The sequence below is a fragment of the Amphiprion ocellaris genome, chromosome 12 (genome assembly GCF_022539595.1).
Source record: "Amphiprion ocellaris isolate individual 3 ecotype Okinawa chromosome 12, ASM2253959v1, whole genome shotgun sequence".
In the NCBI taxonomy this organism is placed as follows: domain Eukaryota; kingdom Metazoa; phylum Chordata; class Actinopteri; family Pomacentridae; genus Amphiprion; species Amphiprion ocellaris.
Window position 1 is genome coordinate 23,567,291 of NC_072777.1, and position 26,612 is coordinate 23,593,902.

General features: G+C 38.4%; 1 protein-coding gene across 2 annotated transcripts in view; it reads right to left on the minus strand.

Annotated features, from left to right (window-relative positions):
* Positions 1-2,037: 2,037 nt before the first annotated feature.
* LOC111587138 (heparan sulfate glucosamine 3-O-sulfotransferase 5) overlaps positions 2,038-26,612 on the minus strand; it is a 118,843-nt gene continuing 94,268 nt past the window's right edge. Inside the window, exons 1-3 of one of the 2 annotated variants that reach the window (XM_023296970.3) lie at positions 24,766-24,868; positions 6,620-6,761; positions 2,038-3,929 (exon numbers count right to left, since the gene is read on the minus strand). In XM_023296970.3, coding sequence (XP_023152738.1) covers positions 2,999-3,929; positions 6,620-6,726 — 1,038 coding nt within the window. In that variant the 5' untranslated portion in view covers positions 6,727-6,761; positions 24,766-24,868 and the 3' untranslated portion in view covers positions 2,038-2,998. Of the gene's footprint in view, positions 3,930-6,619; positions 6,762-24,765; positions 24,869-26,612 lie in introns of those variants that run through there. The other variant, XM_023296969.3, reaches the window with a different exon arrangement.

A 26,612-nucleotide genomic window follows, 5' to 3' on the forward strand; every position in this document is an offset into this window, starting at 1 on the left:
AGGATAACCATATTTACCCTCCTGACCATTATGCAAAGTCAACTGTCACTTTCGATCTTTTCTTGGAAGACTTCACCAAATCTTTAAATAGGATTAAAATTATTTTTATTGGTCTGAGGAAATGGTTTGAGGTAAACATGATGTGACATTCTTTTAGAAAATAAAAAAAATTATTATTTTACATATGTTTGTCAGATATTTGAAAGAAAAATATTCATATTAAGGATTAAAAATGCTAAAGTGAAATTTTATTATACAATAGAGTTTTATTATTATCATTATTATTATTATTAGCATTAGCATTAGCGGTAGTATTATTATCATAGTAGTAGAACTGTTGTTGTTTATTACTATTAGTAGTAGTAATATTGGTGTTGTTGTTGTTTTACTACTATTATTATTAATAATAGTTGTAGTAGTTGTAGTAACAGTAGTAGTTTTGTTATTATTTGAACAAATTTACTTCAAAATTATCCAAAGAAAACGTTTTGAGGTTTTTATTTTTATGTCATGAATTTAAATGTCAATGCAAACAACAAAAGGGTATGACTTTTATCTCGTTGGCCTCTTAATTGTAAATTAATTGTCAATAATCAAAGAATTTAACAAAGATAACATTAAAAATTCTTTTCATATGTGCTATTTAACATTCATTTAACAATTTTATACTGCAAAAAATATTTTTGGCAAATTAAATTTGACAAAATGTGAGAATATTTAAATGTACAGAGAAGTGAATTGGGATGAGAGATAATTCGTGATTAATTCATTTGTTTCTTTCTTTTTTTAATAAATTAATAAATATGCCTGTCATGGTTTATGCACATATCTTCATGATACAATTACTTCCAAAACAGCTCCAATTAACAGAAGGCATGAATCCATTGCTTTTAATTTACTGCTCTGATAAAACACTAGATGTCAGCATCATCTTTGTTACTTTCTGCTCTGCCTGCAACAAGTGAAACAGAAAAACACCATATGGCAAATATGACTGAATGTCACATTCAGTCTGTGTGAAACGTGTAGCTTGTGGTGATATGACTTACCTCATGTGCAAGGGACACCTTTCTCCATTTTTCATTTAGAGAAATTTGAAGAGGTCAAGTGTCGCTACCAAACAAAGCAGGTAGAGTTTTGCTAATGGAAATGGCCATAAACCTGCAAGGTTGTATTAAGGTTGAAATAAGGTTTAAGCCCCCAATGACACAGTTCCTCCGCACCTGTACAGTGTTCATTTATACTGTTGCTTCATCCATCAGGTACAGTGTGCTCTGCAGATTACAAATTATACTGAACTCCTACAGTGTCTCAGCATTAATTTGTGTTAGTAAATATGTCATAATTTGATTACACAGAAATATATCGTGCACAAGTCAGCCAATCAGCCATGTTTTTTGACTGCATCAATATACAGATTGATCCAAACAAGACAGAAGCAAGTTTGCTATTCACAGGGGAAAAAAGCAGTACTTTACTGCTTAATCATACAAAAAGAGGGCAAAACTGTAAATAAAGGTTACATTAAATCACTATTTTCACAAATAGTCTATTCTTTTAAAGCATTTGACTGGAAAATTTATTTATTTTTTTACTGCATTTAAATCAGCAAAAATATTATTTTGCAGATATTTGCCATTATTTTAAAAAAGAAAAATATGTATATTAAGGACTGAAATGTGATGAATGACTTTTAATCTGTTATTTTATGGATTTTTAAATAAGTTTACAATAGTTTTTTTTAAATAATATGCAACTGTAAAATCACACAGTTTTACTCCATTTAAACAGCTAAAAATATCATTATTTTAGATATAGCTGCCATTATTTTCCAAATTTTTTCAGTTTGTGAATGTTACATTATTTCACTATTCACCATTTCATAAAACATATTTTTCTGGCATCTTTTCTTCCAGGTTTTCAGGATTTGTTTGTATGTTGTTGTTTTTTTTTTAACATATTATCTGCTTCTCAAAATGTTAAAGTCTCCCCTTTAATAGTGACAGTGAAACCACAATACACAATAAGAGATCTAACGAATGTTTACATGTTCTTTTAATTCAACTTTTTTTTAACAACACACTTATGATACAGAATGAATATTTGCACAGAAACAGACAAATTTTGCTAATCATCGTAGAATAAACAATTGGCTTGACAGGAATCATCAGAGGATGACTTTTTTTCTTTTTTTTTTGTCTCACTATGGCTTTTTTGCTGGGTGTTCGGCAAACCAATGAGACAGCTGTAGGGGAAAGAAACCGCATAGTTACATTTAAAAAAACACAAGCTCAAGTCTTAAATGCTTTAAAGCTTTGGGATATGGTGACAGTCAAGCTTGAAACACTAGATCTATTCTGATAAGCCTCGTCTGTTCGTCAGACTCGGTGCTGTGTGGAGAATTAAAGGAGGCCACCTTCTAATGGACTGATCACAGCAGGTATTAAATAAAAGACCATGAACAAACAGAAGACAACTAACACAAGAGTCTACTATGTTATAATGGCATCTGGATTGCACATGCAATTTTGGTCAAGTAAACAACATGATGGCAAACAAATGAACATTTTTGTTGTTTATCAGATGTCATTTTGTCGTCTTTGAAGGTGTTTTATCATGAATAAAAGCGCCACACTTAAAGCTTATCTTAACAGCATGAATGTCAGTGTTTGATAGTCCTTTAAAAATAATCTCTTTAGTTAATCACACAGCTCAGTTTTTTTTTCTTCACGGGGAAAACATTGACAGACAGATGAATTAATTTGCGAGATCAAGTGCTTTGAACTGAATCTTTTAGTCAAACCATCAAACTATTTTGTATTTTTCACACACGTAAAAACAAACTTACATCAAGTTCCTTTGATATTTGGTCACACTGTCATTCTTGTATTAAATTCAATCAAAGTGCTATTAATATCGTTTGAGATCTTGTAACTTGGCGTTTATTTCTTTAACAAAACACCAATCCAAAGAATCTCATTGGAGGAGTTCAGACTGATCATGGCCAGTTGAATGTCCTACCAGTGATCTGGTAAAACTTCTGATTGAAGGGGTGAAAGAACTTCTGCAGTTTAGTCACTACTGACGGGTCCACGTCTGGGTGAATCCGGCCCTTGCTGCCTGCCAGGCACTTGTTGAAGACAATGTTAAATCGCAGACAGTAAAATCCCCTGGTGGCATTGAAGTACAGGTTATACTGGCTGATTCTGGAGGGGAGGTTGAGGAAGCGCTCGACAAGCTGCAGCTCCGGCAGCGGGTCCGTAATCAGACGATCCCCGTCCACGATATGGAACTGCTCCACGGGAAAATACTTCAACCAACGCTCCAGGTGTTTGGTGTAGATGCTGGTCCGCACGGCTTTGTACTTTGTGTTCACCTCACAGGTGTTGGTGTCGATGGCCAGCTTCTCAAACTTGTGGTAGGTCTTGTTTTTGCGCTCCTTGCCCTCCAGCACTTGGGTGTAGTCGGACACAGCTCTGGTGGTGGGCTCGCGGACGATGATGAGCAGCTTGATGGAAGAGTTCATCTTGAAGATGCGTTCGGGGACCTCCTCCGTGATGAAATAGGCGGGGCTTTTCTCAATGGTGATCTGATGAGGGAAGGAGAAGGGCATCTTGCCCCTGTACCAGTCGATGCCCCGGGCGTAGTTTTGGTCGTTGTCGAAGAAGTGGATCTCCTGCGAGGCCTTGACCACTGCTGGATGCAGGTTGAGCATTTCCAGCAACGCCCGGGTTCCCCCTTTACGCACCCCAATGATGATGGCCCGAGGCAGCTGCTGGACCAGGTTGTGCAGGCGGATTTGCTCTTTGGTGGCATTGCCCTTACGTAGTTCATGGAGCAGGCCACGCTTAAACTGCAGGGTGCGGAGAGGGATTTGCTCTGGGTCTGGAGGGGGCAGTCGGCTCTCAATGGGACAAATGGGCTGTAGCCTGAAAGAAAAGAAAAAAAAACAGACATCCTCAGTCTCAACACATGTAGAGAAGAAAGACTTCTCTTTTAATGAGCTACATTTTGGGAGGTTAAATGTTCAGAAAGTGATGAGTGAAAACATATGATTCTGTAGTTGGTGCTGTGCCTATTGAGCCCTAATGGCCATTAAAGTCCAAAATACATGTCATTTTTTTCCATCTGATTTGCACAATGATGAGTCAAAACATTACGACCACCCTGTCGAATAGGCTGCTGGTCTTTCGTGTGCTGCCAAAACACCTCTGACCTACAGAGACATGGGCTCTGAAGTTGTGATATTTGGCTCCAAGAGGTTAGCAGCAGATCCTTTAAATCCCTTAAGTTGAGAGTCGGAGCTGCTGCAGATCCGATTCGTTCCAGCACATCTCCCAACACTTTTTCACTGGTTTATGGTTGGTCCATCCTCGTACTGCTGTTGGTAGGAACTCACTACTGTTAACTGGTAACACCCCACAACCATCCCATCTCAGGGACGCTTTTATGGAAGTCACTCAGCTCTTAAACATGTCAATTTATCCCACATCCAACACCACACACATTGACTGTTAGCTAAAGGTCGATTCATGGTTTCCACATCCGTAGTTGCAGATTTAAACTCAAATGGTGACTTCCTGATGGCAAGAGGAAGAGTTGCTTCATTTATTGTGATTGGCTGGAAAAACGGAGAACATCAAAAAGACAAAACAAGAACAAGAAAGACAATGTGAAATATGATACATACATGACATACATGGAGTCCATGAAATGAGCGTCTGGTTTAGTTTTCTGGCAAATTCTCACTTGGCATGCCGCCCTCGCAGATATAAGTGCATGTTGAAGTTTACTTCACACTCAGCCATGTGGAAACCATCAACTGGCCTTTACTGTTCAATATAATGTATACCAGACGTTGGCTTGTGTTATTCCCTTCATCTGTAACTGGACATTAAGCTTTGGTTCATCTGTGTAACACCACAATAAGTTGACATTGTATCAAAAATGTTTGAAAGTAGGGTTTGCTGTAGTGCAGAGAGATTAATTTATATCAAGAATTTAGCCGAAATTAGGAACCAAAAAGATAAGGCATAGAAAAGCAAAATGACAGTGATTTTTTGTAAATTCTTGATTTGTATTAAAAATATGTTGAAATTGTTTAAGGATCAAAGGTGTTTCCAGTGCATGGGAAGTGCACCATATAGTCTCACTGAGGGTGTTTCTGAAATAGAAAGATAAGCACCAACCAAGGTGAAATCTCTCCCTGATTCATTTACTGCTTCTTATATAACAGACACTCTGCAGTCCACTCTGTAGTGAGCAGTAAATAGATTCCCGAGACTCACTGATTCAATATTCTTTTCCATCATCCCTGACAAGTGTTATGTTACACAGCAATACTTTTCATCTATAAAATGCAGCACATGGCAATACTGATTTCTTATCATTACTATTTGTTCTGTTCCACTAAATCATAGGTTTGCACATTTTTTGAGAACATTATGAAATTGAAAACTTTACCTTAAAAATTCACTCAAAGAAAACAGTACAAGATGATATATAATGGAGGGAAAAAGGGAGTGAGAGCAAGATTTACCAGAAGTGTAAAGGTATAATTTGACATTTTAGAAATGGCACAAAGCAAAGCAAATTAGACTTTTCTGTTATGTTTGTTTATCAGGAATAGCATTGATGTTCCTGGGTCATGCTTAATTATCCGAAAGTGTCAGAAACCAAAAAACCTCAATAAACATTGTTTATATCTCATTATTAACAATGGTGTTCTTTACCTCTCACAGATCATGGTTCAATGGGGATAATTGACTCGTTTTTCATAAAAAATGCATGTGAAAACTTTTTGTAATGTACAATGGAAAGACCCACATATAAAATACAGTGGTTTTACATGACATTGATTTTAAAAAAGAAATGTAATTTACATTTTGAAATGTTTTCTTTTTTTGGAATGATGTTGACAAATTAACATGAGACACCTCTTCTGTTCAGGGTTTGCAAATATGTGAAATGAACCATTTTCATTTTATAAGCCATTTAAACTTATTAAGCCAAGCAGAAGAAATGTCATACGGAGAAAATACTTGTAATTGCTTTTTTTTTCTTTTTAAAATGGGTCAGTTTGTCCCCCAATATGACAGGAGGGTTAATTAGTTAGCATTGAGGTCTTGGATTAATTGGTTATTTGGATTTCTGTTGTTGCGTATTTAATTGTTCATACAGAAAAGTATTTTTGTATAAAAACTGTCCAAAAGTATTGTTTTTTTTTCCAGTTTTTTTCTGCTCTTTCCAAACAAACTGCTATGGCTGCTCCTCCCATGGGAAAATTTTTGCCCCAAGTGCAGTCTCTTCGGAAGATTTTTTTTGTTTGTTTATGCACAGTAAACCTCATTCAGGACAAAAATGCAGAATTTAAGCTTCAGGGTAAATGTCAGTTTACAGCAAAAATATGTCTTAACCTCTGGCTGCCAAATCTGAAAACACATATTGAAAAGTTACACGTGTATGGAGGAGCACATTTAAAAAGTTTCACTAAGTGGAGGGTTACGTAGATTAAAAAGTTACAGACTAAATTTAAAAGAGCTGCTTGATGCCAGATCACGACTTCAGCTGCTTTAAATAAAAGTTATGTATGTCTTGAAATTCACCGGTGATGACTTACCTATCCAAAGTCCCAACCCTGGCCACAAGATAGAGGACACTTCCGATAGCGAGGCTGCCCAAAACGAAGAGCTTCTGTCTCAGCAATGCCTGCTGTTTGAATAGCATGGCCCTCCATCAATCTTCAGGACTGCGTCTTCAGCCTGCAGAGAGCCGAGCACATAAACCACTAATCACCAGGGGAAGAGAGACAGCCTAATGTTTATTAACACACACTCAATCAAGGCTTACAAGTGATTAAGCCACACTCACGCATGCCTGCAAAGTGCTGCAGTGCCATTAGAAGGAATGCTCACCCACCAACTGCCACTTTGTCGCATTTATTTATTTATCTGCTTTGGACAAGTTGAGACTCAGATCTAAGCTAATGTATGGGCAGGGGGCCTGCTGCGAGGGGCCGCAAATTAGGGCATCAGAAGAAAAAGCTGTTCAACTCTAAGTGAAGTTCTCTTGAAGTTCTGCAACAAGTTAAAGCTGCACTAATCAATATTTCTACATCAAGAATCGATCAGATGACAGTTTGCTTTCTGACCCACATCAAACTATAAGCCAACTCCACATTGATCCTGAACTCTATGTAGCCTTTTAGCCATTTTAAGCTAACTGCTGGGTTTTTCACCCTGCAACTTTAATATCTATTTCCTGATAAAAACCCACTGGATGTTGCTAGACGCAGTTAGAGACTAGCTGGTGAATACAGAAAATCATTTAGCACCTAGACAGAAAGAAAGTTTCTCAGATAGATGGAGGAGAAAATAACAAAAACAAATGAGCACGGAACTGAAGTGCATCAGGTAGGAAGAAACATGAATTCAAATGATTTACATTGTTTGCTAAAACATTCAGCACATTAACTTTAGAAGGTAAATATTCAAGAGATGTTTTGTTTACATCTTGTGCTGCTTCCTCGTTGCCAAATATTAAATGCAGCTTTAAAATGCATAAAAGAAAGACATTCAAATGATGGAATAATATCAATAATATAATAATAATATACAGTTATGAGCTTATAATTATTCCATTTTGTTCCCCAGCTTGTTGATAACTGTAGGCAGGTAGTGTGAAGTCAGTTGATCTCATGAATCAATTTAAACAAGTGAGTTGAGTGTTGTGAAAACCAAAACAATCAGCTGAAAGATGTTAATATATAGTTCAGGACTGCAGTTTTTATGTTACTGAAAGTGAAATGGTGGAAGTTAATTTCCAAATAAGAGAGAATCGCTGTCTCAGTAGTAAAAAAATGCAAAAATATGCCCTTTAATGTATAGTAAATAAAAAATAATTGTAAGAAGAATTACAGTGCCGGCTGTTCTCATTCTTGCAGCTTCATATCTTCTTTCATACTGTTTTTTTTTTTTTTTTTTAATTTTCAGTTAAAAGTGTTCAGATAAAAGGAACAAAAAGGGCCTAAAGAAAGGTTATGTGAATGGCCACATTAAATTGATGCTTTTTTGACCTTGAAAGAAAAGGAAATAATTCTGCTCTGCATTCAGGAGAGGCCACTACGTCTTCAAACAGATGGAGCACAGAAATTTCAGTCTCTGTAATTAAAGAAAAGACTATTTTTTTCCAGATCGATATATGAACCCTTTCTGCATCTGCAAGCTTAGCACAGTGTGACTTAGTAAATCACATTATGGAGTAACAGTTCCATACAGAAGTCGTAGGACTATTACAAAAGGCCAAGTGCACTCTAATCCAGCCTTTAAAACTGCCCACCATTACCAGCAGAGAAGATCTCCCTCAGCGTCTCATAACACAGAGAGCTTCTGACCCCACTGTGACTGGAAAACATTTCGCTCATATTGCCTCATGGTGACTTCTGAAGAGAGACCAGCAGAGCAATTGCAATTTCATCCGTCTGACAAAGCAGAAGAATAAAGCCAGTTAGCCAGGGGCCAGCCCCGTTTTTGTGGAGTCCCATTTAGAAAAGAAATGTTTTTCATTACAGCCTGTATCACTGAAACAAGTGGGAGCCATAAATTGAATGGATTCCAATGAAAATAAAGTCTGCTCAATATTTTTAGTGGCTACATACGACATTGCAAATCATCAGCAAAGTAATCCAACTTCTTTCAGAGTGTCACTCAGTTCAAGAAAATCCTATAAAACAGTAACTGTTGCACCAGTAAAGAGAAAAGACAACTGAGATGATCCAGACTTTGTATTTCTTATTGTGGAGTCAAAACAAGTAAGTTTTTGGTCTTTATTTATCTGCCTAATGCCTAGTGCCCAATGTTTCTGTAAAGTTAGCCAATGCTAGCCTTCAAAGATAGAACGACACAACTGTACAACTGACATTACTAAGTCAGTTTGGTTAAACCTCTCCAATGAATATCAAGTTTTCAACCTTTAACATGTCCTACAGGTGTTTTTTTTTTTTTTAATATGAAAGTAGACACATCATGAGTTGAACAAACAGTCAGTGTCATAGCATGTCCGCCTTGGAACTGCAGTGTGACAAAAGCAGTCACAAAAACACTGATTCAGTTAGATAACCAGGGTTTCATATGTAACAAACCTAAGGAGCCTGAGGAACCTGAGACCTTGTGGGGTTGGATTTTCCATATCAGAGGAGAAGCAAAGTAAAAGCCATATATATATATATATATATATATATATATATATATATATATATATATATATATATATATATATATATATATATATATATATATATATATATATATATATATATATATTAGTATAATATTAGTATAATAAAATATGGCACAATCATCAAAAATGTTCAGGTACCAAGGAACACTTTAAATCCACATGAACACCAAGCCCCATTTGCTAGATTATGATGGTACAATCATTGCTTATTTTGCTACTTAAGGCCACAGTTCCTACTGTTCAGCAGAGGTCACATAAGCTTGCTTTGAAGACTAACTAGTTAAACCCATTAAAATAGATTCTGGAATGTTAGACAGTTTGCAATCTGCAGATTCTGCAACCTGCACAGACTCATAGCAGCTCTGAGCAGATAGTATGGTACTAGCTGCACTAATGAATAGAAAGCAAACACTGGCTGCATGTTCTTTATGACTTATTTATAAGCATGCATGGAAATTGTTTGTCCTGTCAAGGAGTTACAGCTACAACACCTGTGCCTGGCAGTGAGCACAAGAGGGGGCCTGTACAGAATTATCTATTATGGAGCAGTTTATTTCCAGAAACTACACTCTGGGCCAGAGCCACTGCTTTTATTTAGAGAGCTGAGTGAATTTACAGTGGCCCTGGCTGCCTGCATTGTACCTTACAGTTACAAAGAATTCCACGCTTTACAGGAAATATAACTCCACTTTTCCTCACGCACGTTGATGTAAACTTCTCGGTGAGGGTGTAGTTCCGATCTACAGTTCTGGTAAAACGCCTCACGCTGCTCCCTTCTGAAATGACACCTGTGATCCCGTCACTCACGGTTATTTATGTTGTCTATAAAGGAGATTCTCATGCAGCGTGACCTAAATAAACTCTGCTGTTTCTCTCCTTGAAGGCTGAGGAATGTTTTGATAGAACAACCAGAGGGTGACAAACATCACTGGGAGAGAAAAGACAAGATGGTGACAATCTTCTTCACAGATACTGGGCTTGATGCAGCGAGCACTAAAATGCTCCACACAGGGAATAAAATTTGTGTTGCATACACTGAACTCAGGGGGAGTTGGTCAATTAAATACATGCCGACGTTTTGAAGCGACTTGGTCTGGTATGAACTTCATCATTTGTTGACAATGTCCAGTAAATTTTAGTGAAATAAGCAAATGTTATCTTTAGGATGGATAGATATTACTATATAAGTCACATTACTGTCAGTTTGGTGAGTTTTCTTTACTTGTATTACTTCACTGTGTTTTTGCTATTATTTTATAATTGACATTTGCTAATGTTAATGTTGCATTCATGTCATGTAGTATGGGTAGAAGAGATGGGAAAGCCCTGTATATATAAGATTGATGTAGCCAACACTGCGTCAACCATTGCTTTGAAGCCAACTGTTATGAAGCCTTTATTTTAGAATTTGCCCGATGTCATGTTACTCTTGTGAAAGCGAATGTACATAGTGGTTTGTGGATTTGACTGTAGTGATCCGTCAACCACGAGGAAGCCTCGTCCTAAAGCACATCCTGCTTTATTGTCTATTTTCCTCTAAATGGGACATTAATTTAAAAAGTGAACATAACGCTATCTTTAAAAAGTCTTTAAACTAGAAATTGAGACCATGAATTCATTAGAAAAATGTTCACTGAGGTAACAAATCAAAGGACAAGGAGGGTAATTTTCTCATAGAGTTCAATACGATTGGAGTCTCCTTCTGCTATCCATTAGGGAGAATGCAGGGCTAAAGCATTTCTATGTTGACTTCACCTTTCAAACCTGGAGGATATGTCCATCTTTTATATACACTCTGTGGCACCCAGCCTCATATAGAAATACAGCTGAGATGTTGTACATCATATGTAATAAAATATATTTTGGCTGATGCCACAACTGTTCAGCAAAAGTTACACAGGCTTGCCTTACATCTATTGCAAGATGGAATGTACAGTATTTACCCTAACTGGATCATTTTCTTTTGTTTTTGTAGTTATTAATTTATTTTTGGAATGATATAATTCAAGTGTTTGACCAAAAAAAAGGTTCTTCCTCTGGGGACCATAAAAAACCAATTTGTTTTGGAATTATCCTCTGGAGACTATGAATCTTTATCCAAATATGGTCTGTTATTGTCGTCAAACATTACACATCTTGAAAATCTTGAAAAGCACTATGACATTTCTGACACAAAGTTGACAAATATTGGACCTGATTGAGCAAAGATCAGGAGGAAATAACCACAGAAAGGATTACTCCTCTGAGGACCACAAACATACTTAGTAAGCTGGTATAAAACATTTTGAAAAAAGGGAGAATTTTGGTAGCAGGAGACAAAAATCTTGGAGAACAGAGAAATTAACATTATATTTTATTTCTTCTGCTTCCCCGAGAGACCTCAATTGAATAATTCAGTCCAATGCATTGTATCATAACGTCCCTTTCAGTCACTCAGTTTGTCTGATCATAATTTGTTGCGTAGCAATTAAAATAATGAGTACCAGCTGGATGATTCTGTCAAGAAGCGCCACATTAGGGTAGAAATGCCAAACATGCAGCCTTAAGACTTTGATATTCTGGTCCACACCAACACAGATCACACACCTCTGTCGGTTCTCTTCATTTTCTCTCATCTCGACCTTTCCAGTCATGCTGCTTTAATCCACGTTTTCCACACGCAAAACAAGGACGAAATGAAAAACAGGTAATGTACTTTTTCCCCCCAGACCCACGCACTTCTGAGTGACACGTGTCACGAGCAATCACTCATACATGAACTCACAGCCTTCTGGGCTAATGGGGCTGAGTAAGAGCGCAGCAGAAAATGCTTTTATATATAAAAAAAAAAACAACAACACATTGAGCGATTAGAGAAATGCTGACTGGCCTTTGCGTGTGTAATTAAAACACTGAAAAGCGTTGCTGCTTACAGCCTCGATAACAACTATAATTAGTTTCCAAATACTGGAACGTGGAATATATGAGCTTGATAAAAAAAAAAAAAAAAGAAAAAAGTGCTTATTTACGGTGACACTGCACAAAAACCTGTTAAGTTATCAAGTCACTTGCTGTGCTGTGCTAATAATTTGCACTCTGGTTTCATTTTTAGTGGAGCGCACGAGGGCGACGGCAAAAATAGAGCTCTGAATCTGAGCTCACATTAGAGCCTGTTCTGTCCATTCATTGTGTTAGTGTAGGATTAAGACCACCGGTCCCTTCAGTATAACCTGAGGGGCCCTGGGACTGACTCATCAGGTTGGCAGCAGCAGGAACAGCAGCAGGAACAGCTGGATTGTGTCACAGGAGAACCTTCTCGGGGACTCGTGCCATATTGCACCAAGATCTATCAAGTCAGATCAACGCCATTTTCTACACTTCACACAATTCACTGAGGGTCTGCTGGTGCGTTCTCCCTTTTCAGTGGGCTGCTGCTGCTTTTTTAATGTTGACAGAGGCACGAAACATTGAGACAGATGGACAGAGACACCAGAGACCTGACAAACTGTGTGACTATTTTCATGCCCAAGGCGTAAAAACAGTTTTAATATTGATCCACTTCAATTCCGTTCATTTTTTCTCCTGTATTGTGTTAAGTTAAAGGGATTTTTCCAATCTCACTAAAACAATACTCATGCGCCCACATGCACATAAGTCTCACTAAGCCTAATTAAGTCATATTTAAATGTTACAGCACATTTAGTACAGTTTATCTCATTTTTATTCCCTGCAGAGCTGTGGCAGAAGGATACCCTCTAAAAGTTGCATGTAGGTTTGTTGAATTCAGCTCTGACTCAACTTTAAGTGACTTTGTACTTTGCCGATTGTACAGCCGGAGTATTTTTGGAAGATTGTGATTCTGGGACACAAATTATCTGACAAAACCCCACTTTGAGTCTGTGTTTGGAGAATATTTGCGACATCTCAGAGTAGAGGCAGTTTTTTCTCGTTTTGTGTGTGAGGTATGCGGATACTCTACTCGCTTATGCAGTTTCCAGGGCTTATAGAGCATGTATCATAATGTCCCTTTCAGTCAAGTTGATACAGAAAATACGCAACCAAGGCCTGCCTGCTGACTTCCTGTTAGCTACCTGCATGAATTTCTTTGAAAAAGTAAAATAATCCTTTGACTTCTCTAGATTTTGCATATGTTATTAGGTCAAGTGAATCATCTTCTGATGATACAAAGAGTTATTTTCAGAGGGTTTTAATGCTTAGAAAACTGTGTACCTCTTTTACAATGGCTGTGTGTAGGGCAAAATGCCCTTTGGGCTACTGGGCATCACATGATGAATGTGAAAGTTGTAGTACTGCACTTTGGAAAGTACACCAGAAAGGCCCAGAATTATTCTTGCAGGTTTGGTTTATCCAAGGAGTAACTTCTTCTAGTTTAAACAGTGCTCTACAGCGTCTATGCCCACCAAGATCAGACCAGCTTCGGTCAAACTTCTGCAAATCTGGTGCACCCGCTGCTCTGCAGAAATCTGCAAAAAGTTGTCACAACACACCACAATAATGCATGCAAAAGCTGTTATAAGACACTATTTTTGATGTTTTCCTTCAGTCACCCTCAGATATTGCAGTTCCAGATGATTTGTGCTCAAGTTTATTGTAAAGCTGTAAGGAGGCTGTGCAAAATTCTTGCCCTGAGTGACCAAAGTTTGCTTTTCCTACTTATCTACAACAGAGGAGTCGAGTACACTGATATTATGACTTGTAGGCGTAACAGATAAAATTACAAAACATAAGACCCTGGCTGAAAAATATCCCAATTTTCCTTTAACTTTATTACTGAGTTTTTGCGGATAGGGCATTCATCTGACTGCTCATCTTTTATTTGAGGAGGGCGCCAGGGGGCCGACTATAAATGGCAGTCACCACAGTCTACTTCACACAGCCTCACAAATGTTATCCAGTGACAGAACTGGTGCACACTACTCACGCTGTCTGCGATCACAAGATTAGGTTATCCATTCATCAAGTCATTTACATGTAAGGAGAAACAAAGCTAATAATATGCATTCGGCTCCTTTGGTGGTGGAAATAAATTCTCCAAAGTTTGACGGAGACAGACAACAGCAGCAGCAGCAGTGTTGAGTCAGCTGAGGACATTGTGGAGGGAGAGGAGAGAGGGCAGAGCGTTGATGAATTATTCACCACTATGAGCTTTATTATTGTTATTGATCTTTGCTTATGCACAAGGGAATGATTACTGCTGTTCAGCTTCGAGCTCCGCCCTCCTCCGACCTCCACTCCGCTCCTCTAAACCAGACGTCCATTTTGTGATATTACACCTACATTATTTATCACCCATAGCAGCAGATCTCCTTGTCTACAACTCTGCCCTGCCAACGTCTTGTCCTCGTTGTGACTTTGTGTATTTTGTCAGAAGCATCCAGTTAAGAAATACATGGCAAATATCAAGTATATCGGCACATGTACACATAAACTTATATAATCAACCTGCAACCAAAGCCTTCACTATTCAAGCTTTAACATTTCAAAATAACGTGAGCCACACAACAAAGCTTCTCTTACCTTTGGCATGTGTGAAAGGCATCATATCTTTAAAAAAATGACCAAATTTATCGGTCAGAAAATCCAAAAACTGAAAGAATTGTCAGATTTTTACTTCTAGTCCTTGAACTAATAATCCAAAAATCCTGTTCTGTTGGTGAAAACAACTAAATCTAAGCTTAGAATTGCAACATTTTGTCAAAATCACTTTATTCTACATGTTTTATTCAAAAATGTGTCAAAAATAAACAGGTAGGAGGACCCAGATTCTGGAAAAACAAAAAAAGTTTGCATTCTTGTCAACAATTGCAAAGCCATTACTGATTCAGCTGCGACCAACAGCCACATGACAAAAATTCAGGGACATTTTGGCTCAACTGAAGGCTGTGTTTATGCAGAGCAAACAGGAGAGAAGTATATAAATACATTAAAAATGTAAGTAGTTAAATGTCTATAGTATGCAGAACCAGGTGTTTGATATTTACTATTGGTAGCACCACTGGACACTGGAAAAAGGCTGTACATATTGATTTAAGTTTTTCAATGTCAATTTCAAGTAGTTGTAATTTCAAGTACTTAAAGAAATTCAACATTTTAAAAAAAATGACTTATGGCATTATGAATGTGTTTCACAAGACATTTCTGAGTCCTCTTTCTTTCTAGTCATAGTTGTGGTGTTTCCATAAAGGTGCAGGAGTTTATAGTGCAGTGAAAAATGAGCCCACAGTGAATAAAAATGTGACCAGAGCAAAAAAACACCCAAAAAGTGCTTGGAGGTCAGAGGGTTAAGAACAAAAACACATAAAAGAGCCAACAGTTTGAGTCCAAGTACCAGCACACTACATGAGTCACACAGCTCTACCCAATATAACATAATGTATTTCCAAAACGTTTTCCTTCCAATAGGAAGTCAACAGCTGAAGGCCAAAGGAAAAGACCATCTTGTTGTATAGTGGGATGTATGCTTGATGGTATCACTGCATGAAACCACTGTGGCAGAGACCTAAACTTATTTGCTTTGGAAATGCTTTTCCAAGTTTTCAACGCAGCTGCTTTTAGTTCATGTTTGTTAGAAGGTAAAATATTTCACAGAGTTTAAATCTGGTCAGACGTGTCCAGTCTAAGACTTCTCTATCACTGATGAAAGCTTTGCTTGAGGGACAGTGTGTTTGAGCTTACTGTCTTATTGCAGACTGGAAGAGAACTGCTTTGTACAAACCCAGACAAAATGTCACAATTGGTCCAATGCATGAATTACACGTCAGCCAGTCATTTACTTACATTTGCACAAATGGAAGTGGAGAAAATCAACTTAGCACAGCCCTTGTTGTGATTTTTTTTTTTAAATTTCAAATCAAGTCTTCACACCAAATGTTACTCTCTTGTTAATATACTTTTGGAAGGCCAGTACAGCGCCATCAGACTGGCGTCTTCTCTGTAATTTCATTTTTTTCTTCCCTTAACCATAGTGGAGAAACTTCAATACCTTTCACAAGGACACACCATTACACTGTAACTTTGCCGTTCCACTTCCTGGTGACATGAAGTCTTTTTTAAGTGCCAGATTGAGAAATCCAAACTGAGTTTCCTTGACGATTGAGCGGGGAAGTTGAAAAGATGAGATTCTGGCAGATTCGAATCATGAAAGTCCAGAGCTCCAATGATCAAGTCGGCCCTACTGAAAAGTGCCCTGAAATCCACAGACCAATGCAGTCCACCTTATCGTTCTCAACTGCAGGGTGAGGTGGTGGTTGTTTCCCTCATCCCTGGAGTACAAATGAAAGCACAAGCCTCTGCAGTTAGGAACAAAGAGTGGGAAGACGAGTCAAGTTCTGGGAAGTCAGGACAGCAGCATTTATCAGCAACAGACTCTTGGACTTCTTATGAACTAAGGTACAGAAAAATGTAGAGAAAGAGGATTAATGTGAGGCAATTGGTCTTGGGGAGTACAAGAGGGGAGCAGTTACCAAGCGGAGAAGCTAAATTTAGAACACATGCAGGTCCAGAAGACTTATCATCCCAGCACTTTGCTATTCGGGGTCGTCATCATCAAGCTCTGGGTCCAAGACTGGTTTGAAACTATCCTTAATTTACTGTTTTGATGCTTAGCTACTTGTGATAAATTATACATACATAGAATGACCACAAAATAAGGAGCATTAGTGTTTGATTCGGTGGCTTTTTAAGGAAATTCCTTTGAAATTACGGTTGCTGCGGTCAGTGAAAGAATTCCGGTTTGATAGTTGTGCAATTATGACTTCTTCTTCACCTACATGCTGAATTACAAAAGAATAACTAATGCATAGAAAAATAATACCAGACTTGAATTTGGTATCATCTTGATTGTTCATTATTTCATCCATTTGTTTTAATTTTACCAGTCTTCCTTCTGTTCAATAATTATTACTGCTTATTGTTTACTTCAACTGATTTTATTGATCTTTTATCGGCCGTCTGACTTGATCTTTGCCAAAGCCTGACATTGCTGGTTTTTGATATTCACTTATTGAGATTGTTTGGCATTGTTTGAGCTGAAAATGATTACCGAAGCTTTGACCTGAGATTTAATTCCTGATTGTTATTCAGCTCTGAATCTGAATTGCTAAATTCCGACTGATCTATTGATTGTGGGTAAGTCTTGCATTTTAATGGCTCATTCTGTTTTACTGACACAGATCTTGGTTTTGGTCCATAAATCGCTATTCAGCTCACGAATGATGAGCTACAGAATGAATTTGGGATGATTTTCATTCCAACACTCCATGCTTAGTGAAACAATTTTAATTCCTCAAATCCTCTTGTTTTCATTCTTGTCTCTTGTAATTATTTTTGTATCGGTGAAGATTTGCTGAGTTAGATAGTACCAGTCGGTTTCATTGCATGTTCTCCTACAAGGATTTTCTTAGTTATTTTAAGCGTAGGACCAAATTGAGGACATTAAAACTATAAAATAACACATGGAATTGGGTAGTAAACAAAAAAGTGTTAAACAAACCAAAATTGGTTTTATATTCTAAATTTCTCAAAATAACCACTGTTTGGCTTGATGGCACCTTTGCACAATTAATTATATGTTAAACAACATCATGAGGTCGTCATCTTTAATGGCTTCCTTGTGGTCCTTGTCTAAAGTTAACTAGTGGAGTTTCTTACTTCTTAATGAGACCACAGTTGTGTTGTGCCAAGGTATAGCGTCAGTATGCAGCAAACAACCTTATTTTACGACTAAAATTTTCTTTATTATGGCAAGAACTGTTCAACTACGTAAAGAAAAACAATAGTCTGTCATTACTTTAACACATGAAGGTCAGTGGGTTTGAAAATTTCTTCAATTGCAGTTGCAAAAACTATGAAACGCTGTGACCAAACTGGTTTTCATGACAACTGCCTCAGGAAATGAAGACCAAAACTTTGTTCTGCTGCAGAGGAGTTCATTAGAGTTATCAGCCTCAAAAACCAACCTCAGATTAGAGCCCTCATCAGTGCTTCACAAAATTCGGCTGCAGACATATCTCAACATCATACAGTGAGAATCATGGTTGAACTGCTGCAAAGAAACAACTACTGAAGGAGACCAACAAGAGGAGAACTAGAACCCGGACAACAACGTTGTCTAACAGACGTTAGACCAGTGGAAATCTGTGAGATTTCTGGTTTCAGCTGCTTGTCTTTGTGAAACCTTTGTGAGAAGGTGAACAGATGGTATTTGCATGATGTGATTCCCACTGTGAAACAAGGATGAGGGGCTGTGATAGAGTTGGGAGCTTTGCTGGTGTCACTGTTGGAAATGTATTCAGAATTCAAGGCAAAATTTAACGAGCATGGCTGCCACAGTATTGTGCAGCAACACACCAGCTCATCTGGTTTAAGCTTTGCGGGACCATCATTTGTTTATCAGTAGGACAATGAGCCAAAACACCACCTCCAGGCTCTGTACGCACTGTTTGATCAAGAACAAAGTGATGCTGTCCCGCATGAGATGATCTAAACCCAACTGAAATGGTTTTGGATGAATTGGACTGAAGGAAAAGTAGCAAACAAGTGTACAGCATATGTAGGAATTCCCACAAGATTGTTGGAAAAGCTCCAAAGTACGACCTCATGGAGCTGGCTGGAGAAAAAATAAAAAAATAGAAAAAATCTGATTACTTTGAAGAGTCATTGCTTAAACTTTTTTTTCACTACATAATTCCAAAAGTTTAGAATGACAATTTTAAGATTCTGTCCATAACAACCAGTCAATGGGGATATCGGCTATTCAGCTAGTATTAAAGAATATAAGATACCCCATATAGAAACAGAGCATCAAGCTGACATGATGGGGATTTATGATGATACTAAACCGACTTATGTTGTACTGTTAAAATCAGGGTATTAAGACACCCCTATTAGGGCCTAAATTGTGTTCACATGTAGGTTTTGTTGGACTGAATCCCTGTGCCAAACTCAAGGATCTCTTTTATGTCCCTGTCCATCCCCGAAAGAGAGAACAACAAGTTGTAGGCGCTCCAGCTCCGAGTGTAGTTGACTTTGTGTGTAAACCCTAAAAAATCAGCAAAGCTAAATTTCATCCCCAATCATCCATCAGCTATAAACTGCTTAATATTCATTAGGGCCACAGGTGGGCTGGAGTCTATCCCAGCTGACTTAGGGTGAAGGCAGGGGACACCCTAGACAGGTCACCAGTCTATCACAGGGCTACATATAGAGACAAACAATCACTCTCACATTCACACCTACAGACAATTTAGAATCACTAATTAAACTCAGCATGTTTTTGGACTGTGGTAGGAAGGCAGAGAACACGTGAAAACCCACGCATTCACAGGGAGAACATGCAAACTCCACACAGAAAGATCCCAATCCAGGAAATTTCTAGCTGTGAGGTGATGGTGCTAACCACTGAGCTACTGTAATTAGTTTTTTTAAGGACCTAAAACACGACAATGCAAAGCTGACACTAAAAGACTGAAACATTTCTTTGCAGTTTTTTCAAAAACTCTTGTCCTCTTCCAGAATCTTCTATTGAACCTCAACAATAAACAGAACAACTAAATTTGGATGATTAAACGTTCAGTCTCTCTTGTTGACAACTAATCATCAAATCAGTTTATTTTTCCTTTATTGAAACTTCATTGCAGCCGGAAGAATATGTCAGCCTAATTGAAGGGTGTTTTATTTGAAATCTGATTTATTATCTGATTTAGTGTTTAGTGCAGATAAAGCAATTATAGTGAGTGACATTCATCATTCATGTCAGTGTACTAACGACAGCTTTAACATTGCATTTATTCAGTATTAGACTCTATTGATTTCTCTCAAACTGTAAATGAACCCACTCGCTGTTTCAATCACAGCCTCGATCTTGTTCTGACATATGGCATAAAAATTTAACATCTAATAGTTTTTAAACTTATTTGGCAAAAGATTTAACAACAGTAGATGTCAATCTGATGATGCTGAAACCAAAGTGGAGGAAATGATTTCATTACTATTTACTTCAATGCCATGTGTCGATACACTGGAAGGCAGCTACCTACATTTTACACCCACATATGTCCATTATCTTGTTAATAGCACTGCAGTCTCATTACGAATGACACTCGAAACTGGAAAAGCAAAAAAAAAAAAAAAAAAATCAAAGTTGGCAGGAAAGTGGTGTTCCTCTAATACTTAAGAATTACGCCTATGGCCAGAAAAATCTGATATCATACAAAGAAATCTCTCCATGATGACAGAACAAGATATTATTCAACCTCAATAATAAAACAAGATCAACTCCATGTTTGGTTTCAGCTCTGTAGAGCCATGTATGCATTTATCTCTCATTCATAACGACTTTGAGCGCTTCTTAAATAAAATTGCAAAAATTTGAGGAAAAAAATCATCACCCCCTTTCCACAATTGTTAAAGATGCATCATTAAGTACAGTGGTTTTATAAGTGTTTGTAACACCTGACATATTATTATTGTTATATGACTTCTCTCCTTTAGATCCTACTGGACTGACCTCAACAACTGTGCCATCTAAACCATCAGCGTGTGATTGACTACATCCCAACCACATTGCTCAAGGATGTTTTACTCTTAATTAACACGTCCATATTAAATTTGACGTACAGTATCTGTCTTTATTAACAGGCCACTTACCATAGCATTTAAAAGCTGCTGTCATTAAATCTTACTTTGAAAAGCCTGCCCTTGATCCAAGTGTTTCAGACTTTCAGTATAACCAACCTCCTCTTTATTTAGAAAGTTCATCAAAAATTGTTGCAAATCAAATATGCAGCATTTGTACAAAAAATGGCTTATTTGAAGAGTTTCAGTCGGGATTTATAGCACATTTTAGCACAGAAACAGCACTAGTGAAAGTCACCAACAATCCTTTAATGGACCTGGCTTTGTTCAGCTGGATCTGAGTGCTGCATGTGACACCACTGATCACAACATTTTACTATGGAAGCAGAACGTGTCGTTGGGATTAAAGGAACTGTACCAGGCTGTGCATTACTCATTTTTGTGAAAACTGGGTTGGTGGAACCAGCTCCCAGTTTTGGGAGGGAGACACTTGGTATGCTTTCCTCTTTGATTAAGCTTGTAGTTAGGACTGACTCAGGTGACCATGAACCATCCCTTAGCTATGCCACTAAAGGCCGAGGCTTCTTTCCAAGATGCACTGAGCACTTCTGCCCTCCTATCTTTCAATCTCCATGCATATATCTGCCACCATCGTTTTGTCTTCTCTCTCCCTTGAAAGTTTCAGCTTCGTCCTCTCTGTCTTGTCCCTCCTTATACCTTCCTGCAGGTATCTCTGTCTCTGGAGGTGCATGTTTCTGATCTGCACTTACTGGCTCCACCAACCTACCCGCTGCTTATTGCTATATTGTTTGTTCACCCCAACTGATCGAGTCATACAGCCGCCCACCCTGAGTCTGCTTCTGTCTGAGGGAAGCTGTTCCTCTCCCCTGTCTCCAAGTGCTGCTAAATGGGAAGCTACTGGCTCTGTGATATTGTAAGGTCTTGACATTACCAGGTAAAGTGCCCCGAGATGTCTTACGTTATGATTTAGCAAATAAAACTGAATTGAATGTCGGAATATAGCAGAGGGAGTGAATGTTGTGGATCAGAAAGCAATATCCAACTGCTGTGTGACCTTCAAACACCAAATAAGACAGCAATCATAAACTTTGAGCCTGGTGACAAACAAGAGGAGATATACCCACAAGTTTGTTTTTTTGCTGTTTTATCTCACTCCCATTTCAAGCAACTACACACAAATACACACAACCACAAAAAAGAGGCTCCTTTGAGACGTTCAGATGAATGACAAGATATATCCTTTCAAGAGGTGTGACAGCATACAGCTGAGTACATATCACTTCAAACATTTAACTGTCATCATAATCTTCTCCCCTCTTTACTCTGTGTTTTTGAGCACATGCCAAAAGGGAATTTAATAGCGTTCCCAAAATAGGCCAGGGCTGAGCGGAAACCAGAAAAGTGCTCGAAACAGCTTCAGGAGTTCATACATTCTGCACAGGCAAAATTAGCAGACTGTATATTAAAATATGAACCTTTTTACCCTCATTACTACTGATATAGACTTAATCTGAATGTGAAAAGAACTTGCTCTGCTATCTGTAAAGTTCAGAGACGTTATTAAGGCAGTAGATGTTATTAAGGCAGTAGTAGTCAGCTAAAAATGAATGAAATGACTACGCATGATGTGAAAGGTGGCACTCATACTGACAAACCTGCAGAAAATTATCACCAGCTCTACAGTTTCACTCAACTTTTCAAGTCACTTTCAGTTCATTGTTTTGGTTTATCAGCCTGTAGCTTCATTTTTCTTGTGAATTTAAGCCATTTAGAACATTACTTACTATGGCTAGCTGATCATCTGTAGAATAGAAATATGGAAGGAAGTATTTCAAAGCTTGGATGATTGAAGATACAAAACCTTTATACTTCGATGTGAAAGAGGTTGTTTGTAGCAGTAAACCTCAGCTTTACAGAGCATTTAGGTCATTTTTTTGCCATCAGGCCCTAAACTTTACAGTTTTGGTTCACTGTCACTGCTCTCAAAGCACTAATAAGTCACTGAATGTTAACTTCCCAACACCAAACAGTTCATAAACAAAGATGATCGCTATCTGGTAGCAGCTCCCTCAGTGGTTGGTATAAAAAAGTACTTCTAAATGCCTTGGACCACATCTGGAGTGAATGGTAAGTCAATAAGAACCTGGCCCATACCTTGAATTTTCTTTTAAATATACAACTATAGTGTCTGAAGATGATTGTGGTTTTCACCCTCTGATAATGTGCCACCTTGTCATAGTGTCCCTAAATGGCCCAAAAAATCAATTAATGCAGGCAAAATGGAATTTAGACCAATATATGATTCCACTGACTTAATTTCACATTAGTTGCAATGCTATAAACTCTTGCTCACTAATTTCCCCCTAAAAATTTCATATGTGATTCAAAAACAACTGTACCCAATTCAAATTAAGCAGAAAGTGAAATTTCAAATTATACTGATGAGCACAAAGTAAGCAACGATCTTTCCTAAATCATGATAAAAACGGCGATGTGAAAATGGGCGATTCACACTGAAACATGTATTGGAAAGAATTTTCTTTGAAAAAATGGCACGAATAAATGAATTATAGTGTAAACTATCAGGGATCGACCGATTATTGTGGCCAATATTTGGCACCTTTCTGTCTACTGGTATCGGTACATTATTGAACAGTTATTGATCAAATAAATGTGCTACTTCAGGTGTGATGCAGCCACCTCTCTGTGTCTGTCATCAATAATTAATGCTGCTTTAAGATGTAGGCCTTAGTGCGCAATAAAAGTGACAGAACAATGAAAGACGAAGAAAACAGAGAAGAACAGCAGACATAACTGCAGGAGACAAACTGATCAATCTCAGTTGATCTCACATAAATGGAGAAGAGCATCCTACTTTAGTCACTCCTATTTCTATTTCACATATTCAGTTATGGTCACAATTATTACAGAAGAAGCCTAGTTATGAATGACAGGCTCTCTGCTATATCGTGCAGTTAAAACATTTTAGCAACTTTTTTTTGTTTTTTTTTTAGAACTATAAACTCCAAACTACAGCAAAGCAAAGGTAAAATTGTTGCTATGTTGTGATGTTGATCTGTTTGTCCTCAATTGACCTACTTTTGGGTGTGGGCGGGGCTACACACCGGTGCGCAATTTTCAAAAAATGGCTGCAGCTCATTCACGAAATCGTAGCATGCAGGCCGAAAGTAATATCGGCTTAGTGTGATGTTTTTCCTCCGTTTTACCGGCCACTCCAGCTCTTACACAAGGCATGGCTGCGCCAACAGGTTATGGGCCCAGTAAAGAGTTCGGGAGCCGATGGAATCGTTTATGTTTTGACGGAGATGAAAAGCATTATGAACTGTGGGAAACAAAGTTCCTGGCACATTTGCGTCTGCTGGACCTGAAAGCCACCATCCTGGGTGCAGCCCCCGTTGCAGATGCAGACGGTGCTGAAGAAGACGCCAGGAAAAATGAAGAGGCGTACGCAGTTCTACTAATTCAGCTGTTGGATGGCAAAAGTTTATCTCTTGTAATGAGAGACGCTGCCGATGATGGCAGGAAAGCGCTGCAGATCCTGCGCGATCATTACGCAGGGAAGGGGAAGCCGCGCGTAATCAGTTTGTACACGGAGCTGACTTCTCTCCAAAAAGATGTGAATGAGAGCGTCACAGACTATATAATCCGTGCAGAGACTGTCATCACAGCGCTGCGTAATGCAGGAGAGACACTGAGTGACGGTTTGTTGACCGCAATGATTTTAAAAGGCCTGCCTGATGTATTTAAACCATTCTCTGTTCACGTTACGCAGAGTGATGAAACACTGACATTTGCCGAGTTTAAAACCAAACTCAGGAGCTATGAAAGTACAGAGAAGTTTGGTGCTTCTAGCTCAGGAGAAGACAGTGTGATGAAGGTGAAAGGAAGAGACAATTGGAGCGCGAAACTCACCTGTTTCACCTGCGGGCTGAAGGGGCACAAAGCCGCTGAGTGCGCGTCAGCTGGAGAGCCCAGGGAGCAGAGACAGTGGTGTAGCCTCTGTAAAAGCGTCACGCACAAGGACGCAAACTGTCGGCGGAGAAAGCGGGACAAGGTGAAGCAAGCGGTTGAAGATGAGAGTAGCCGTAGTGCTCGTTACCCAAAAAGAGAGAGGAAACCCCCACAGTATTATACTGATTGTGATTATGAAGTGAAATTTGAGGAAGACCAATCATTGACTAATATTGACTACTGCTATCGTTTGACTTGTGATGTTCCCCTGACACTGCAGGAAGCTTTGAGCTCTTCAAAATCAGAGCAGTGGGCTAAAGCTATGAAGGACGAGATTGACTCTCTGATAGAGAATGATACCTTCATATTAACACCCTTACCTGAAGGGCAAGCATGCAGTGGGGGGCAGATGGGTCTACGCAGTCAAAGAAAATCCAGTTGAGACAATTTACAAAGCAAGATATGTGGCAAAAGGTTATAGTCAAGTGGCTGGTATTGATTATAATGAAACTTTCTCACCTACAGCTGATATGACTTCTGTACGTATACTAATGCAGCTTGCAGCTCAGTACGATTTAGAGCTACATCAGATGGATGTTAAAAGTGCATATTTACATGCTCCTATAGATTGTGAAATTTATATGGAGCAGCCTGAAGGGTTTGAGATGAAGTTGAAAACAGGAGAGAAATTGGTGTGTAGGCTCAACAAGTCACTATATGGTCTGAAGCAGTCAGGACGAAACTGGAATAAGATGCTCCATGATTTCCTAATTGAAAATGGTTTTGTCCAGAATATAGCAGACTATTGTGTTTACAGTAAGCATTCAGAAAGTGAAAGCATCATATTGATCATTTGGGTTGATGACCTCATTCTTGCAGCGAGTCATGGTCAAATACTCAAAAGTGTGAAGGAAATGTTGGGTGCAAAATTCAAAATTAAAGATCTTGGGAAACTAAGGCATTTCCTTGGCATTGATTTTGCCCAGACAAAAGGGGAATTAATAATGAATCAAAAGAGATACATAACCAAAATTTTGGAAAGATTTGAAATGACTCATTGCAAACCAAGAGTGACACCATGTGAAATGAAAATGAAATTTGACAGCGAGGGTGAATCTACTGATCTGAAGAAGTATCGTGAAGTGGTTGGCAGTTTAATCTATCTAATGACATCAACTCGACCAGATTTGAGTTTTGTTGTTAGTAAATTGTCACAGTACCTTTCTGAACCGAAACAACAACATTGGGTTGCAGCTAAGCATGTGTTAAGATATTTAAAAGGCACTGTGGACCAGGAATTGTGTTACAGGAAACAAGAAAATCTTGCACTTTTGGCTTATTCCGATGCAGACTGGGCAGCTGACCAGAATGACCGGCGCAGTGTGACTGGTTACCGCTTTACTTTGTCTGAGAGTGGGCCTGTTATTTCCTGGAAGTCAAAGAAGCAGCCCACAGTAGCTTTATCCACATGTGAAGCTGAATACATGGCTTTGTCAGCTACAGCACAGGAGAGTCTATACCTTGTACATTTGTTGGCAGGAATGGACAATGAGACAGACTATACTCCTGTTACTGTTTTTGAAGACAATCAAGGTGCTATTGCCCTTTCAAAGAACCCGGTATGTCGCCAACGTTGCAAGCACATTGATATTCGATATCATTTTGTCAGATCTGTTGTTGGTGATGGCAAAATTACTCTTCAATACTGTCCTACAGATAGAATGGTGGCAGACATTTTTACGAAACCTGTAACTAAAATAAGAATGGATAAATTTGTACCTTTTCTATTTGGTGTATAAAGATGTGGT